A 15,326-nucleotide genomic window follows, 5' to 3' on the forward strand; every position below is an offset into this window, starting at 1 on the left:
TTTCCTCCCCAGATTTTAAAGTTTTAACCTAGGAAGGAGAAGTTTTAAACATACAGAAAGGTTGGCGGAATTGTATGGTGAACCCCTTATACCCACCACCTAGTTTCTTCAATTCTCATGTTACATACGGTGCTTCCTTTATGTTTTATTCATCAGAATGGGGGCTTTCAACCTATAGTCCGTGGATGTACTTTAGGAGGTGTGTGAAGCTCATATTTTAAAAATTGTGTATGTGTATATTGGCCTTTTTCTAGGCAAAGAGTCCATAACTTTTACTGGCTTCTCAACCGTGACGCTCCCCTGTCCTGCAAAAGTAGAGAAGTTTCATTTTTATTTAAAAACACAGGTGGGAGCCCTGTAACCACAACACCTGCCTCTGGGGCATGGGCTTTACAAACAGTGGCGTCCCTGTGGCTCTGTTGTTGGTGTGCGAGGTTAGGCTTTATCTCCTTGGGTGACTAATTCACACAGTTAGAGTGGTCAAGGGTACTTCCGAAGGGCGGTTTGTTTGGAGGGGCCGGGATAGCACTGAGCTGTGCCAGGTTTCCACTTCCATACCGAGGCCACATAGTGTCCTGGCTGAGCTCAGACCCTTGAGTTACACTGTCTGCCTTAAAATCCCAGCTTCACCACTCACGGTGTGACATTGGGAAGATCATTTAACTTCCGTCTGCACCATCTATAAAATGGGGATAATATTATTATCAAGATGAACTGAGTTAATATAAAGTGCTTAGAACACTGCCTGGCACATAGTATTTGCTCCTCTGATTATTACGATTTTTATTACCATCTTAGCTTGGGCTGCCATAACAAAATACCATAGACTGGGGGCTTAAACAATAGAGATTTATTTCTCACAGCTCTGGAGGTGGGAAGTCGGAGATCAGGGTGCCAGCATGGTCAGTTTCTGGTGGGGGCCCTCTTCCTGACTTGCAGATGGATGTCTTCTGTGTCCTCACATGGTGGGTTGGGGGCAGGTGGAGAGAAAGAGAAAGCTCTCTGGTCTCCTCTTATAAGGACAATAGTCCTATCATGGGGGCTCTACCCTCATGACCTCATCCAAACCTACTTACCTGCCAAAGGCCCCACCTCCAAATACCATCAGGTTGGGGTTAGAGTTTCAACATGAATTTTGGAGGGACACAAACATTCAGTTATTATTATCCCATTCCCTCAAATTGATGATGCCTTAAGGGTGCTGATTACTTAGGCAAAAATCAGCTAAAATTTTGCCATGGCTCTAAAGATTGTGCCATAAAGGAGGTCCAGGCAGTCCCTTCCTATTTCATACCTGAGCATTCCTGCAAACCCATGGGAAAGCCCTCCTGCATTTCTTTGAATGAGAAAGCTGAGAAGTGCCAGATCAGAGGCCTTTGCAGTTTTTCAGCCCGCTGGTTCACGCACACAGAATTTATCCAGCACCTCTCATGCACGGGGCCTTATACGGTGTACTGTGAAAACGAAATGTCAAAGGGAGGTTGCTGCTAGGTGCTCAGGGATAAGCAAATACAGGTTAAGGAAGAGATAAAGGAAGCACTTCATAACTAGTTGTTCATATCAATGGGATGTTCTTAAGTCTGAGGGTGGTTTTAATTAGCAGGGTTTCCTGGTGAATGTAATGTGCAAGGTTTGGTTGGGAGGTAGTCCCAGGTTAAAATTCCCATCAGGAGGAGCCATATTAAGCTTTCTGGGAATTAGAAAGTTAGCTAATAAGTTTCCAGAATCTATTGAGCCAATTTCCCTATGCGTCAACTGGTTAAAATAGCTTTCTGCCTTAGTGGGAGAGGGAAAATTCTGATTGTCATGGAATCTCTGAATCTTCATTGCTTAAAAGATTCCTACTACTCTGATTGTATCTCTTTTGGTTTTCAACAGCCAAGCAAGTTGAATATCTGGTCAATGAAAAGCACATCTATCTGCTGCCAAGTGGTCGGATCAACATGTGTGGCTTGACCACCAAAAATCTAGATTATGTGGCCACTTCCATCCATGAAGCAGTCACCAAATTCCAGTGAGGAAACATCACCCAAACCAGCGCCACCAAAGCGGTTCTCTGTCACGTGTGTTCCCTGCCTGTACAAACCTCCTTGTGTATATCACAGATTAGAGACTTGAAGGATGGCAAAGACTGCTCTGCCTCCGTTTAAACTGGCCCTGTGTGAAGAGAACCTCCCTTGAAAAGAAATAGGGGCCTGGGATTAGACCCCTTTTGGAAACCAGAGCAAATTAAGATATTTATTTAAGAAGAAAAGGGTACTTTGATCATGAGACATAGATATCTTGCCCCCTCACTAGAAGCAGGAGTGTTGCCGTGTTGCTCATGTGCTGCTTCGTGTTGCTTCACTCTGTGCAAAGTCTAGTCCCAAAGATCGAGTTGTCTGAAGAGCCACGTGTGACTGTGGGTGTTGGCTGTGTCATTAAAACTCATCATGTCGACCCAGAGCGTCTGTCTTCCCTGCTCTTTCTGCATGGCTGTGTCCCTAGCCCTAAGCTTTAGGTCTTTATGGTGACCGAGGTAAGATATATATTTAAATATCTCACACACACACATATTTAACTGAAACAAAAGTTTCACAAAACAGTATTTACCCTTGTGATGTGTAGTGCATTCTGATATTTTCTAGTCCGTTCTATTGTGTTCTATTTCTCAAAAAAATAAAAGTGCTGATTGAGACCCATGGAACTGATTTTGTGATCCACTGATGGGTTGTACCCATGGTTTAAAGTGAATGCTATGGAGGGATTTACTAGATGCTAAAGAAGAAACTACAGTGTATTCTTGTGGTATGCCTCTCTTTAGTGAACTGGTGGTACCACAACTCTATGTCAGTTTTATGGGCTTGTCCTTCAGAGGCCAGCTGTCTTCTTATATCACTTTGGAAACTGGACTTCATGGATTGTAGAAGGGTTGACATCACTCGGGGTGATGCTAGGACACCAGCCCCACCCATTGCAGCTGGAGTACCTCCTACCCTGTTGAAACAGTTAGAGCCACTTCAACATAGATCACATTTTCCACAGAGTCCAGGGGACTCTCTCCAAATGATAGTTTTGTAGAATTTGGTGGGGTTGAGTTGTCTTACAACAAGAGGGCTACTTGGAGTTTTAGAATATTGAAAGAGAATTCTTGTTATTTTAACAGGATCTGCCCCTTTCTAGGATGCCTTTGAGTTGTTATAAAATCCTACAGTCTCGAGGGCGATTGGGTCTTAGAAGTCATCGACTCCAGCCTCTCTCCCCCAGTGCAATACTCTCTCCTGTATTGTCCCTGACTTGTCACTTTCAGCTGGGCTGGGGGCAGGCAGATGGATTCTTTCAACGGTGAAGCATCCCATTCTCACGATAGAGCCCTTTAATTGTGAAGATCTTTTACCCTGATCCGGAGTGCGATCTCCATCTGTCCCACTCCCTGGTCCCCTCCTCCCTCCCTTTAAACCCACAGACACCAAGTCTACTGGCTCTTCTAACTGATGACCTTTCAAACATTTGCAAGTAGCAGTTCTTCCTTGTTTTCGCTTCTCCACGTGAAACTCCTCCCTCTCCCCATTCTTCAGTGTTTCCACACAGCATATGGTTTCCAGATCCTTCACCATCCGGCTGGATCCCCCGCAGTCCATCAGAGGATACTGTGCAAGTGTGTGATTGCACCTGGCACATGTGAACAGACTTAAAGGGACTGGATGATCCTGCACTCATCTCTTCATTACCTTCCTTTCTATCGGTATTTGCTCCCCTTCCTAATTAAAAATGCTTGTCGTGAGTCAGGGAAGACGGGCAAATAGGAGGCGAACAATTCTCCCTTCTGGCCATCTCTCATTCTCCCGAAGCATAGCTTTAAACCATGAATTCTCAAGAGGGTGACAGTACCTCCAAGGGGGCAAAAACTGGTTCTTGGGGGCAAAAAAGCTCTGAGTATTAAAATGGTTTGTGGCCCTCCAAAGCGCAATCCTATTTGACAAAATCTTGTTTCTTGGTATTTAATTTCTCTTGCTAGGGAGAATTTAAATGCAATTTTTCTCTTTGTGGGGGGGCACTGATGAAAAACAGTTAAAAGCACTTCTTTAAACCAAAGTGCTAAAATGTTTCAGCATTTTAAAAATGTGCCAATCCCACTGTGACTTTGGGCTCTTCATTCTGTTTCTATATATATTTTGGTCAGTGTTCCCTCCAGTGTGTTCCAGGGTCCTACGTGTGCTCACATGAAGAAAGGGCTCTGTGTAAGCCTGGGACAAGCTGGGCGTCCTGAGTTCCGATGGTTTCTTCACTGAAGGACTCCTCAGGGCCCCTAGCACGCAGGTATGCACTGTGACTGTCAGCCAGTAGGATGGGTTCACATTTTGCCTGCTCACCAGGGGGCACTCACACCTTCCAGCTCCACCACTTCCTGGCTGTGGAACCTTGAGCAAGTCACCTCACTGAGCTGTTGTGCAGACTGTAAAACAGGGACAGACTGTAATGCCACCTTCACAGGGTGGTGTTGAGAAACAAATGAGCTAATGTATACTTTGCACAAGATTTAGCGCATAAAGCCCTCAGCAAAGTAGTTATCATTTATTATTATTATTAATGAAGTTAAGAGCTATGGAGACTCCTGGGAAGAATCTTAAGTCGTTCTGGCACAGGCCACTAATCGGCCTGTGTTCAGGTTTCAGAAATTTGTAGTAGGTGTCAGATTCCAGCCTTCCACAAAGACGTTAAATGCCCAAACACACCTTCCCACCTGTCTAGCTGTTCCCTCCCTCCTGCATTGGTTTAAGACTGACCAATGAGCCTGGCCCACTCCCTGTTCCTTTCCCAGCCTTTGGTTGGAAACTGCTGGAGTTGTGTCACTTCGGCTCCTCTCCAAATGGTCTGCAGAAGCTACTTGGCGTGACCAGCACATTGTCTCGGGTGCTTGCCTGGGTCTGGCCCCCTCGACTTTGAAGGTGCCCAGCCCATGCCTCGCATATCACTTTGCGTTCAACAAATGCCTGCCCTTCTCATTATCATCTTAGGGCTTCTTCCTTATCTGCATTCACACTCCGGCTTCTCATTTGGGTTTTACTTTCCATTTCCGCCATTCGCTCCTGCAAAATCTTACCCATCTGGCTGCCCAAAGTAGAGCCTGAGTGTTTTCCTGTGACCTTAACAGCAGCCTCTCACCTGGCCCTGAGAGGTGTGCCTCTTCAGGCAGGTGGGCCTCAGGTGAGGTAATTATAGGTGTGCACCACCCAACCTGCATCTCAAATTAAGCCACTTCAGAACTCTCAGATTCCAGGGGCAAGGAAAACAGCCACATTCCAGGAAAGGCATTTTCGTTTTATTTAAAAATTATTTACAATTTATTGAGCCTTCATAAATGCTTTATTTTAAAATCCTCTTTTTTTTTAAACTTTTTTTTAACCTGAAGAAAACCTTGGGAGGGGAGGCGGCGAGGAATAAGGAGAGGAGTGGTGACAGGCTCCTTAGGGGACTTTGCAAAGGGAGGGGTGTACTGCAGCAGCAGTGGCCCGAGCCCCGTGGCCTAAGGGGTAGGGAAGACTAGCCAGGCAGGCTCCCTTGGGCCAGTGGCCAGCAGGGCAAGACTGCATGATGGCACTTCTTGCTGGAAACTCACCGTTAACTGGTTTGGGTCTGAGGCAACCAGCACCAAGGGTGTCTGACACTTTGCCTATTCCTACCAGGCAAGAGTAGGTTTGGGGGTGGGTGGTGGCTGCGGAGTTATTTACGAGAAGTCATGCACTGCTGAGCCTCAGGCAGAACCAGGCAAGCGGTATGAAGCCGATAATACATTATTGGAAAAGCCATCTCCAGCTGAAAAGTCTTTACTTCCACGTGCTGTGGCCCTCCTGTCTGTAATACCTGCTCTGGTTTGGCGGGGAAGCAGGGGCCGCGTTATGTGGGGTCCAAGTTGTACAGTACTCTAGGGCGTGCCAAGAATTTCTGAGGACTTCCACGGCTTGGTGGGTGCCAGCTTTCCCCATTGAGGTGACGGACACTTGAGAAGACCACTTATAACTAAAAATCTGTCTCAAACTGCCCACTATTCACTCTGCATTGCAGAAACTTTGGGCTGAAAGTTCCACTAGTTAAAATAGTGGCTTTTAACCCTTGGTGGGTCTGAGATCTGTGAGAATTTTATGAAAGCTGTAGGCTTCTGGAAAACACGCGTAAGAACACATATGCTAAATTCGGACAGTGCTAGGGCTTTCATAGACCCTCTGAAGTCCAACAATGGACCCTCTGGGGTGATGGACCCCAAGTTAAGAACCCCTGAGTTAAAGGTTCCTGTGGGTAAGCATTTTCTTTTGAGATGCAAATAACCCAGAGGAATTATCAATCTCCCACCTCTTCATGTGATTATTGATTGAAAGGGTGTGGAGAGATGGGAGTAATGGTTTTAGAGGAAAGGGGTGGTAAACCTGGATGGAAAAGTTTGGGAATGGTTTGGAGATTCAGCAGGTGGCGCTGGATCACTGGATCCCTGACTGAAGGGACCCAAGGGGTGGGAGACAGGTCAGAAAGGGAGACAGATGTCCCAAGGACAACCTTCACTTACTTCCACATTTTCCCAAAGTCTGGGTGTGTGGTTCCTCATCAGAACGATTTATTAAGTAGGTATATGCAGTCATTCTGCCACCTGGTGGTTATGCTTGGAATTGCATCTACCCCAACATCCAGGTGAAAACCCAGAGATCTAGTAAGTTCTCGGCATAAAGTACACTTAGCTGACCTGCTGGGGTGGAGTAAGGGTGGGGGTGAGAGAAATGGATGAAAAAGAAGAGTGATTCTTCAATGTTCCTGTGGGATGCACACTGAAGTCCCACGAGAGCTTGCATCCTTCTTGGCTGACCTGGGCACTCTTTGGTTTGTCATGGCTAAACTCACTTTAACAGCTTAGAATTTTTCCATATAATTATTTTTCTTTTTGCTTTGATTTGATCTTAAAACCTGAAGTTCCATCTCTGGCTCCCAATTGGGTCTCTCTGCTCCCTGCTCCTCCTCTTCCAGAGCAGATTTATTGATGGATTGATGACTGCTGATTGGGAGCCAAAACAGATGTGTCCCTGGGAAAAACAGTGACTTGAGGTTCCATTTCACATTCTTTCCATTCCAGCTGAGACACACTTCCCAGGCTGCTGAAACCCTTATCTAACAGGAAACTGGTCACTGACAGTTTTCTGTACTGTAACTTCACATGCCAACATAGCTGAGTCCCTCTGTTCTAAAGTTCTGGAGGAATTCTTGGTGCATCTCCTGAAATTAACCTTCACACCTGCTACTCCAGCCTCCTATGTCCCTGTCTGCCAGTGGCACCTTCTGTATTAAGCTAAGCATGAAATATGGCATCAGGGGATCCCAAACAACAAAGGGCAACAGGGGTCCCAGAGTGGCACTGTCAGCTTGGGGTATTTCTTCTCCAGTTCCAGACTGTGCTGTGGACAAGACCATTTCTAGCATGTTCCATTGCAGGCACCTCCTTCCATTACGGCCACAGCAAGGCTCTGAGTCAAACTGGAGGCAATGAGGGAAAATCTGCCAAACTGACAGCTAGGGGTGAAGAGGTGGTAAGGAAAGCAGAACGCTCTGTCACCTGTGGGAGGCTTTGGGGGGGAGCAGATGATGGGAGGGTGGGTTCTCCCCCAAAGCTCTGCAATCTCACACACCCAGCAAATGCAGTCTGCCCCATCATGTGATCAGAGGCGTTAAGTTGGAGTTCTCCTCAGAGGCTCGCTCTCCATCTGATGACCTCTTCCTTTTTCGACCACCTGAAAAACACAGTTTGTAAGGATCAATTGTAAGACCAGGAGGACATTCATACTCTCTTGGTGGTCCAAGCTCTTTTCATAATAGGAGCAGAAATGGAGACAAAGCCCTTAACAGTTTGGCAGGAAGTAATCTGCATTGTATCCTGGTGCTAATAGCATATTTACATCTTGAAGGATTAGGCTGCACTTTCCACTGAGATGACATCCCCAAAAAGCCACAAACCCAGCCTAATGCCAATGGAAGGGCGATTTCCTGGAGAGGACTGAATAAAGCCCATGCAATGCCTCATGCTCTCCCCATCCCCTAGAGGCCCCGGGCCAAATGACTGCCAGACACTGAAAGAGGACTCTCACAGCCTTTCAGGTCCCATCAGCCAGGGGTGGTGGGTGTAGCTGGGAGTCACTCCCCGGGACCTTCATTCTCGGGACCTTCATTCTCTAGCTCGAAGTAACTTCCCTTCTGCACTGGGGCAGGTGGGGGTAATTACATAATTATCCTCAAGGATGGGAGGGCACTCTGCTCCCAGCTCTGTTGTTTTTAGGAGGAAATATTTTCCACCCTGTTCTCTTGCCATTGACTTCCTTCCATAGAGGATATTGCTTTCCTTTTGTATTGAGTCTCCTGGACACATATTCTTTCTTTAAAGGTCCAGATGGTAAATATTATAGGTTTTGCAGGCCCTTTGGTCCCTGGTGCAACTACTCAACTCTGTCATTGTGGCCACAGATAACAAATGGGCCTATGATCCAATAAGTCTTTATTTACAAGAACAGGCCAGGGAGGGAGGTCAGGATTTGGCCCATGGCCACGGATGGCAGGCTCTTGTCCAAATCACCAACTGAATGGGACAGATCCCCAAACCCATCAAGGGTGCGGTACTGGCCCAAGCCGTATTATGGATTTCCACAATTGTACCTCATTAGGGTTCGCAAAAGGAGTCAGCAGTTCCTCCTCCAGGAGTAATAACCTAACATGACGTTTCTATTAGCCAGCTGGTGGGCGGCTTTTGTTTGGGTGAAAAGCTACTCACTCAAGGTTCTCAGCAGCTTCTTGCCCACAGTTTCCTCAAAGTCGCTACTGCAGGGGCTGGTCTCTGTGTCCAGGTTGATATTACAACATTCACTATCTGATGCTGAGAGAAAGGAAAGAAGACAGAACTCGAGTCTTTCCAACCTACACACCCAGGGATCTAGGTGGAGTGATTCTGGGAGATGTTCCTCAGCAGGTCAAAGTTCAAACCAAGAGCCAAGGCAGTGGTGGCCGTAGGGAGGGATGCCCAGGAAGGCACTGGCTCTAATTAGTTAGCAAGAGGCATTTTAGTGCCACAAAAGGAACAAGGAGACAGAGAACAGGAGTGGGAATCCAGTATCCGAACACTGTTTGGCAAGAAAGAGAAGAAGAGAACAAGACATTCTCCACTCAGTATCTCTGCTAGACAAAGAGCACATCTGAGGACAGGTGGGGATGGCTCCTTCCTCTACCTGCACAGGCCTTGGAAAATCACCAAGTTTAATAACAAACACATGCCTTTATCTTCTCCCACCAAACCCAGTGGGGATTCAGAGAGCCACAGACTCTCAGAACTGGGAAGTGGCTCAGGCCCTTACTGCAAATGCAATAAGAACCTAACCAGGGATGCAAAGTGGTGTACTTGAAACTGCTCTGCACCCAAAGCCACGAGGCCTCGCCCACTTCTAATGCAGTGTATGGCCTCGGGCAAGTCATTTCCCTTCTCCAGGCCTCAGGGTCCTCATGTGTCATACAAGGAGGATAGACTAGATGATCCCCAAAGACAAGCCCGTCTCCTCCATTCTTCTTCCTTTATACAATTTCCTGCTACACGCTTTAGCCACTAAATTCAGTCTGTGCAGGAGAAAAAGAACATCAGTTCTAAATCCAGGTCCTGCAACGGTGATTCTGTGTGTTCCAGATTTTCTGAGTTAGCCACAAGTTCAAATATGCTGTCTCGCTGACTTCAAAAATCTATGAGCACTCATCAGGTCATTGCTTTGGACTTGAGGGGTCTCAGACTACGGACTAGGGCAGGTCTGAAAGGTCGGGTGGGGTACTTGCTGGCCTGGGGGGTGGGTGGAGGGGGCTTCTGAATGACTGGGGAAGTATATCTGAGTGAGGCAAGCACAGAAGGATCCCAGGACTGGTGGGACACGGGGAGCTCGGGGCAACATCACCGTCAAGACAGAACGTTCAGTGTCTCAGAGGGAGGTGATACGATCTCAGACCTCAGGATAAGTCCTACAGTTACCGCCGGTCTCTGGGGCCCAAAGGAAAGGAACAGCTCTGCCAGTAAGTGATGGCTGATTTCAGTTTCTTAATCTGTAAAGTAGGTATAATAATAGCTATCTAATATTTAGAGAGCATGGTCCCAAGCACCGTGGTGTGCCCTCTATATATGTTATCTCATCTATACTCAAAGCTACTTTATGAGCTGGCCGCCATGATTTATATCTATCACATAAGAAAACTTATCTCTGAAGACAAGGAAACTGAATCCTAAGTTAAAGCAACTTGCCAAAAATTGCAAAGCTCCTAAATGAAGGAGCCAGGGTCTGAATCCAGGAGGAAATACAGCTCCTATCACTGCTGTACACACAGCTTTCCTGGGAGAATGGATTAAGATTGGCCTGACGCATGGCAGGCGCTCAGTAAGTGTTAGTTTCCTTCCCTGGCGGTGTAAGGAGGTGGAAATTTTACACAGGGGCTGGGGCCCAGGCTCCCCTCACCCGCTCGCCCTGGGTCATCCCAGCGCCTGGTGGTGGTGACCCCTCTTGCTCCTGCCGGCCCAGGTTCCCTCCCTCACCTGCCCTGGTGGGAACAGCTGCAGGAGACAGTGAGAGTTGCTGTGTACTGTGCTCCTCGAAGTCCGTCATTTCCTCCTGGGTGAAGGCCATCTCCTCCATCCTCAGGTAAACGACCTCACCGGGGCTTCTCAGCCCATCGGGGTGGCTGCCTGAGGAGGACAGCAAGCATGTCACCCCTCTGCTTTAAAGAAGACCTGGGGCTCCGTGAAGCACAAGATTGCAGCTCTGGGCCTCGTTGAGGAGGAAGGCAGAGCCATCCTCACCCCATAGTAACCCAGCCCATCTGCCTGACTGACTTACACAGCAGGCTGTTTCTGTTGTTCAGCAGGGTGATGGCAGGGTCATCCTTGGGAGTCTGGGGTGTGCCCCGGGTTGTGGGGGCCTTGGTGGAGTCTCCATCAGTGAAAGCCTCCATGTCAGGGGACTGGGGTGAGCTGTCCATGTGGCAGGCGGTGAGCGCGTTCTGGTATTGCTGCCGTGTGATCTGGAAGGAAGAGGCAGAGAAGGGCGGAAACTCAGGAGGAGCTGGGCAGAGCCCTTTCTGGATGTGGCCAGCCTTCATGACCTCAGAAGTAGCCCCACCAGGGTGCTTAGAAACTCCTGGCCTCTGTGGCCTAGGATCCATGAACTGGGGGCCTTACCCAAGCTGTACCAGCCCAGTGGCTGAGGGACAATGAGGGGACCCTTTGCTTATTTGCCACCAGAGTTCCCACTGTTCATTTTTATTGGCTCTGGACTCCTCCAGTACACCTGGAGAAGCCAAGCCTTCTTCTCCTGAGACCCTGGAGAGGATGGAGGGCATCTTCTGTTAGAGTGGTTGCCCATGGAGAAGTTTAAAGCATACACTATATTATTGCCAAGGGCCCTCTCCTACGGGATCAGTCAGTGGGGACTCTGGTAAGGGAAGCTCTGCTGCCCCAAGTCTTACAGTCAGGAAGCTGGAGGCTGAGGCTCAAGAGCAGGGGCATTTCTAATTTGGACTTGGCCCATCACCAGATGTGGAATCATGCTCCTCTGTGGGAAAAGTCTACAGCAGAGGTGTCTCCCACATGTCTCGTAGGAATCATATTAATGACTTTCCTGATGTGTCAAACCTCACGGGCAAGTGAAGGCATCTGGAGAGTTAGGCTCAGCCAGATTAGAAGGGAACTTCTATAATTCCAAGCAGGAAAAATACGATCAAATGTCTTTTCTGGAAAGTGGGAAGAAGGTTTCTCTGTCATTCCTGTTCTCTGGGTGTATGTTGCAGACTGGTGCTGTGAATGCTTGTTTCCAGTGAAAAGAGGCCAGTTTTTGCACCTCCCAGTATAGGAATGTGATACTGTTAATCAATGAATGGCACTGGGAGAAAATGAAAATGCTCATGGCACGGCACCCTTCCCAGTCCTCGGTCCCCTAAAGTGTTCGCACCCTTCTGCATTGTATTTAGCTGGAGAACTGTCACAACTACACACTGCGCGCATTTTGCCTTCTCTTTCCTTTAGGGGCAGGACTGTTATTACACGTTGGAACAGTAACTATGTCTGGCTGGAAACAGGAGAGGGGATGGTTAAGATTTACACATTGGAACACAAGGGGCTTGAAGTTGGCTTAATATCTGGCAAGGGCTCCTTCAACAGTGGTCCCTTGTCAACTGCTGACTTCTCAGCACCTGCTCTCCAGGCCCTCCTTTCCCTGGTTTGGGTGTGTCCCATGCCTGGCCTCCCTGGGGGCTGTGGGTGAGGGCCAAACCCAAGGCCTTGAGTCAGTCCTAGACTGCTCATTACTCACACCTTCTGGGTTGATTCTTCGTCATCTCTGGCTCATCTCACTTCTGCCTTCCCCACCCAGCAGGTTTTCCTCCTTCCTTTTCCGTACAGGCTGTTGGTCTGATCCTTTTTACTGACTGGGTGAGCTAATTTTTTCTGCTTTATTATTCTATGATGTTCTTGCCACATTTTCTAGATCCTATGGTCCTCTGATTCCTCCAAAATGTCTTAAAATCACCAACGCTAACAAGAGCTTCTTGACACAATCTCTTGTTTTAAGAATTATTTAGCACTCATCCTGAATATTAGGTCACAATTTTAGCCAAAATATTTCATCTCAACAACCATTCAGGCAACGTTTCTTCTTCACAAAGAGAAATCTTTGATTTTCCCTCAAGTTGGGAACCCATTACTTAGTTGTACATTATCAATCCTCTCTTTCTTCCCTAACAAACTTCAGGAAATCTTGCCTGAAAATCAAGCAAATTCTAAGCACTACTAATTAAACACAAAAACACCAATTAAGAATGTATGTCTTTTTGCAAAACTTGCAGAACACACGTGCAGAGATCCCAGGCTTCAATCATACTACTGCCCATTTGAGGGGGCAAAAACAGTCCTCTTGACAGTTGAAATCAGTGGTTCTCAGACTTCAGCATCGGAATCATCTGGAGGGCTTGTTAAAACAAGATTACTGGGCCCCACTCTCAAGTTTCTAACATACTAGGTCTGGGGGCTGGCCTGAGAATTTGCATTTCTAACAAGTTCTCAGGTGATGCTAATGACGCTGGTTTGGAGAGACCACCCTTTGAGAACCACTGACTTAAGACCTAGTTAAAATCAGACACCGTCCTACTCAGGTTTTTGTTTTTCGTCCTTTAAAGGACTTAAAAGGATAAAACAGCAAAGTGTTAACAACTGACTTTGATATTTTTCAAGTCAAAATTATATGTCCTATGCTTTATGGCATGGAACGATGGGTCTCAACTTAGCATTTGTCAATGTTCTTGTTGAGAACACCTGACTTTTGCAGCCTCGTCTGTTGGGAAGTGAGAAGAGAAATCAGGCTCCAAAATTTCCCCAAGAGATGTCAACTCTGGAGCCTGCCCTCAACTAGTCTAAAACCCTATCTTTGGTCAATCACACAATATCAACAAATTCACTGTGATGCAGTCCATGCTGATGGCTCAGGGACCTGTAAGGCTTCAGATAAAGGATCAAAGTGACATGCTAATTACTCATGACTCCAGGGACAGTGGTTCTCAACCTTGGTAGCACATTAGAATCACTTGGGGAGCTTTAAAAAAATCCTACGCTCAGGCAACACCTTTCAGCAATTATATGCTAATCTCTAAGGGAGGCCCAGACATCAGTGTTTCTTAAAGCCCCCCAGGTGATCCCAATGCAAGCCAAGGATGAGAACCACAGCTCTGGACTCTTGAAAAGTCCCTCTGCAATCAATTATTATTTTCACTCCCCTCAATAATTGCCTTCACTCATGTTAAACTTTCATATTGGACCCCCAGCTTGTATAGAGGGCTAAAATAAGAAACCTCCATATGAAGAACATAAACTCCAGCAAAACCAGATGAAGCCAATATGTATTATTTTCTTCTGATGTCTTCCATAGTCATACAGGAATCCATCAAGAAATTACCGCCAGGAAGAAGCTCCTTTCTCTAGATGAATTATACAGTTCCTTATATTGGATGAGAACTCAAATATCCACTATATTTCTCCTGTTTTGCTTTTATGACGAGGAAGCTCACAGATAAATCTAGTATTTACTTGCAGTAACAAACTTATTCCTGATAGCTTTTTCACCAAATTGGTTTGCAATGTCTTTTAAATTTTTTATTTAAAACATCGTTGGATTATTTATTTTTGGAAATCACACATATTACTGGAAATGCTACAAATATCCTAAAGAGATGGAACTGATATTAAATTTTCAGAAATTGGTGAAAGCTCTAGTGCTAGTGTTATCCAGAGGAGCTTGCTTTTGCAGATAGAGGTTGGCAGATGAGGACAGAAACTTCCATCTATTTAATGCACTATGGCTTACAGAGCACTCAGGTATGTGTTACCTCCTTTGCTGTTTGTAATGACTGTATGGGGTAGGCATGAGAGGTCTTAATCATCCTCACTTTACAAATAAGAAAATGAGGTCCAGAAAGGTTGAGGGATTCCCTGGGGCTTGACCTTCAAAGCCCTAGCCAGTGCACTGTCTCATACGGTGTGTGTTTTGCCTGGGAAAGTTCTGTTAAATAAATGGAAAACGATAGGATATGTTGGAGTATATGAGGAAGCCATTTGGTTTAAAACTAATTTGGCCTGATCTTGTATTTCCAAAAGGGCCTGTTGTAGCCTGTTGAGTGTGCATTATACATCTGCTTTAAACATTTACAATGTCCCAAAGACAAGAACGATGCCCTTAAAGATAGGATGTATCTTCCCCGATATTGGCATTTCCTTAACGATAAGCATCTCTTTCTAGAAATGAGGATTATTTCTTGTGATCACTGATCTGCTGTGCCAGCAAAGCAACCTCATGACTATTGCAAAAGGGACATTCCTATCATATGTGATGTATGCTCTTTGTTCCAAGACAGTATACCACTCTGTATACCCTCCTTCTTTGATGCCCTTGGGGAAGGAAGGCCCTGGGCTATAGTCCTCAGACCTGGCTCATAATAAACTCACTCCAATTTTGATTTATAGATTGATTATGGATTATTTGCGTCAAGAGTGCTATTCACTCCTGGAGCCAGAGAGAGGGAAGGTGAAAAGAGAATGTGGACTCCAAGTTCTCAGAGGGGAAGGAAACTCCAAGAGTCTAATAACAGCACCCCTTTCAATCTGGAGATTTCATTTAAAGGGCCTTTACTCTTGCTCTCCAGGGAAAATCGTCTGAGCCTGCGCTCTGTGTGCTGCCTTTCACACACCCACTAAGGTTGCCTTTCACAATCCTTTGGAGGAGGTGCCCCAATAACTGCTTTGTAATCTT

General features: G+C 46.4%; 2 protein-coding genes across 8 annotated transcripts in view; one reads left to right on the forward strand and one right to left on the reverse strand.

The window, feature by feature from the left end:
• GOT1 (glutamic-oxaloacetic transaminase 1) overlaps nucleotides 1-2,686 on the forward strand; it is a 30,372-nt gene extending 27,686 nt beyond the window's left edge. For both annotated transcript variants that reach the window (XM_014865638.3, XM_070485519.1), the window contains one exon: nucleotides 1,879-2,686. In XM_014865638.3, coding sequence (XP_014721124.1) covers nucleotides 1,879-2,018 — 140 coding nt within the window. In that variant the 3' untranslated portion in view covers nucleotides 2,019-2,686. The remainder of the gene's footprint in view (nucleotides 1-1,878) is intronic.
• Nucleotides 2,687-5,282: 2,596 nt separating this feature from the next.
• Nucleotides 5,283-15,326, reverse strand: part of CNNM1 (cyclin and CBS domain divalent metal cation transport mediator 1) — a 60,810-nt gene continuing 50,766 nt past the window's right edge. For 2 of the 6 annotated variants that reach the window (XM_044752776.2, XM_070485485.1), the window contains 4 exons: nucleotides 10,872-11,055; nucleotides 10,571-10,720; nucleotides 8,783-8,884; nucleotides 5,283-7,751 (listed from right to left, as the gene is read on the reverse strand). In XM_044752776.2, coding sequence (XP_044608711.2) covers nucleotides 7,672-7,751; nucleotides 8,783-8,884; nucleotides 10,571-10,720; nucleotides 10,872-11,055 — 516 coding nt within the window. In that variant the 3' untranslated portion in view covers nucleotides 5,283-7,671. The remainder of the gene's footprint in view (nucleotides 7,752-8,782; nucleotides 8,885-10,570; nucleotides 10,721-10,871; nucleotides 11,056-15,326) is intronic. The other 4 variants (XM_070485496.1, XM_070485492.1, XM_070485508.1 and 1 more) reach the window with 4 other exon arrangements.

Source organism: Equus asinus, chromosome 2 (genome assembly GCF_041296235.1).
Source record: "Equus asinus isolate D_3611 breed Donkey chromosome 2, EquAss-T2T_v2, whole genome shotgun sequence".
NCBI classification, from domain to species: Eukaryota; Metazoa; Chordata; class Mammalia; order Perissodactyla; family Equidae; genus Equus; species Equus asinus.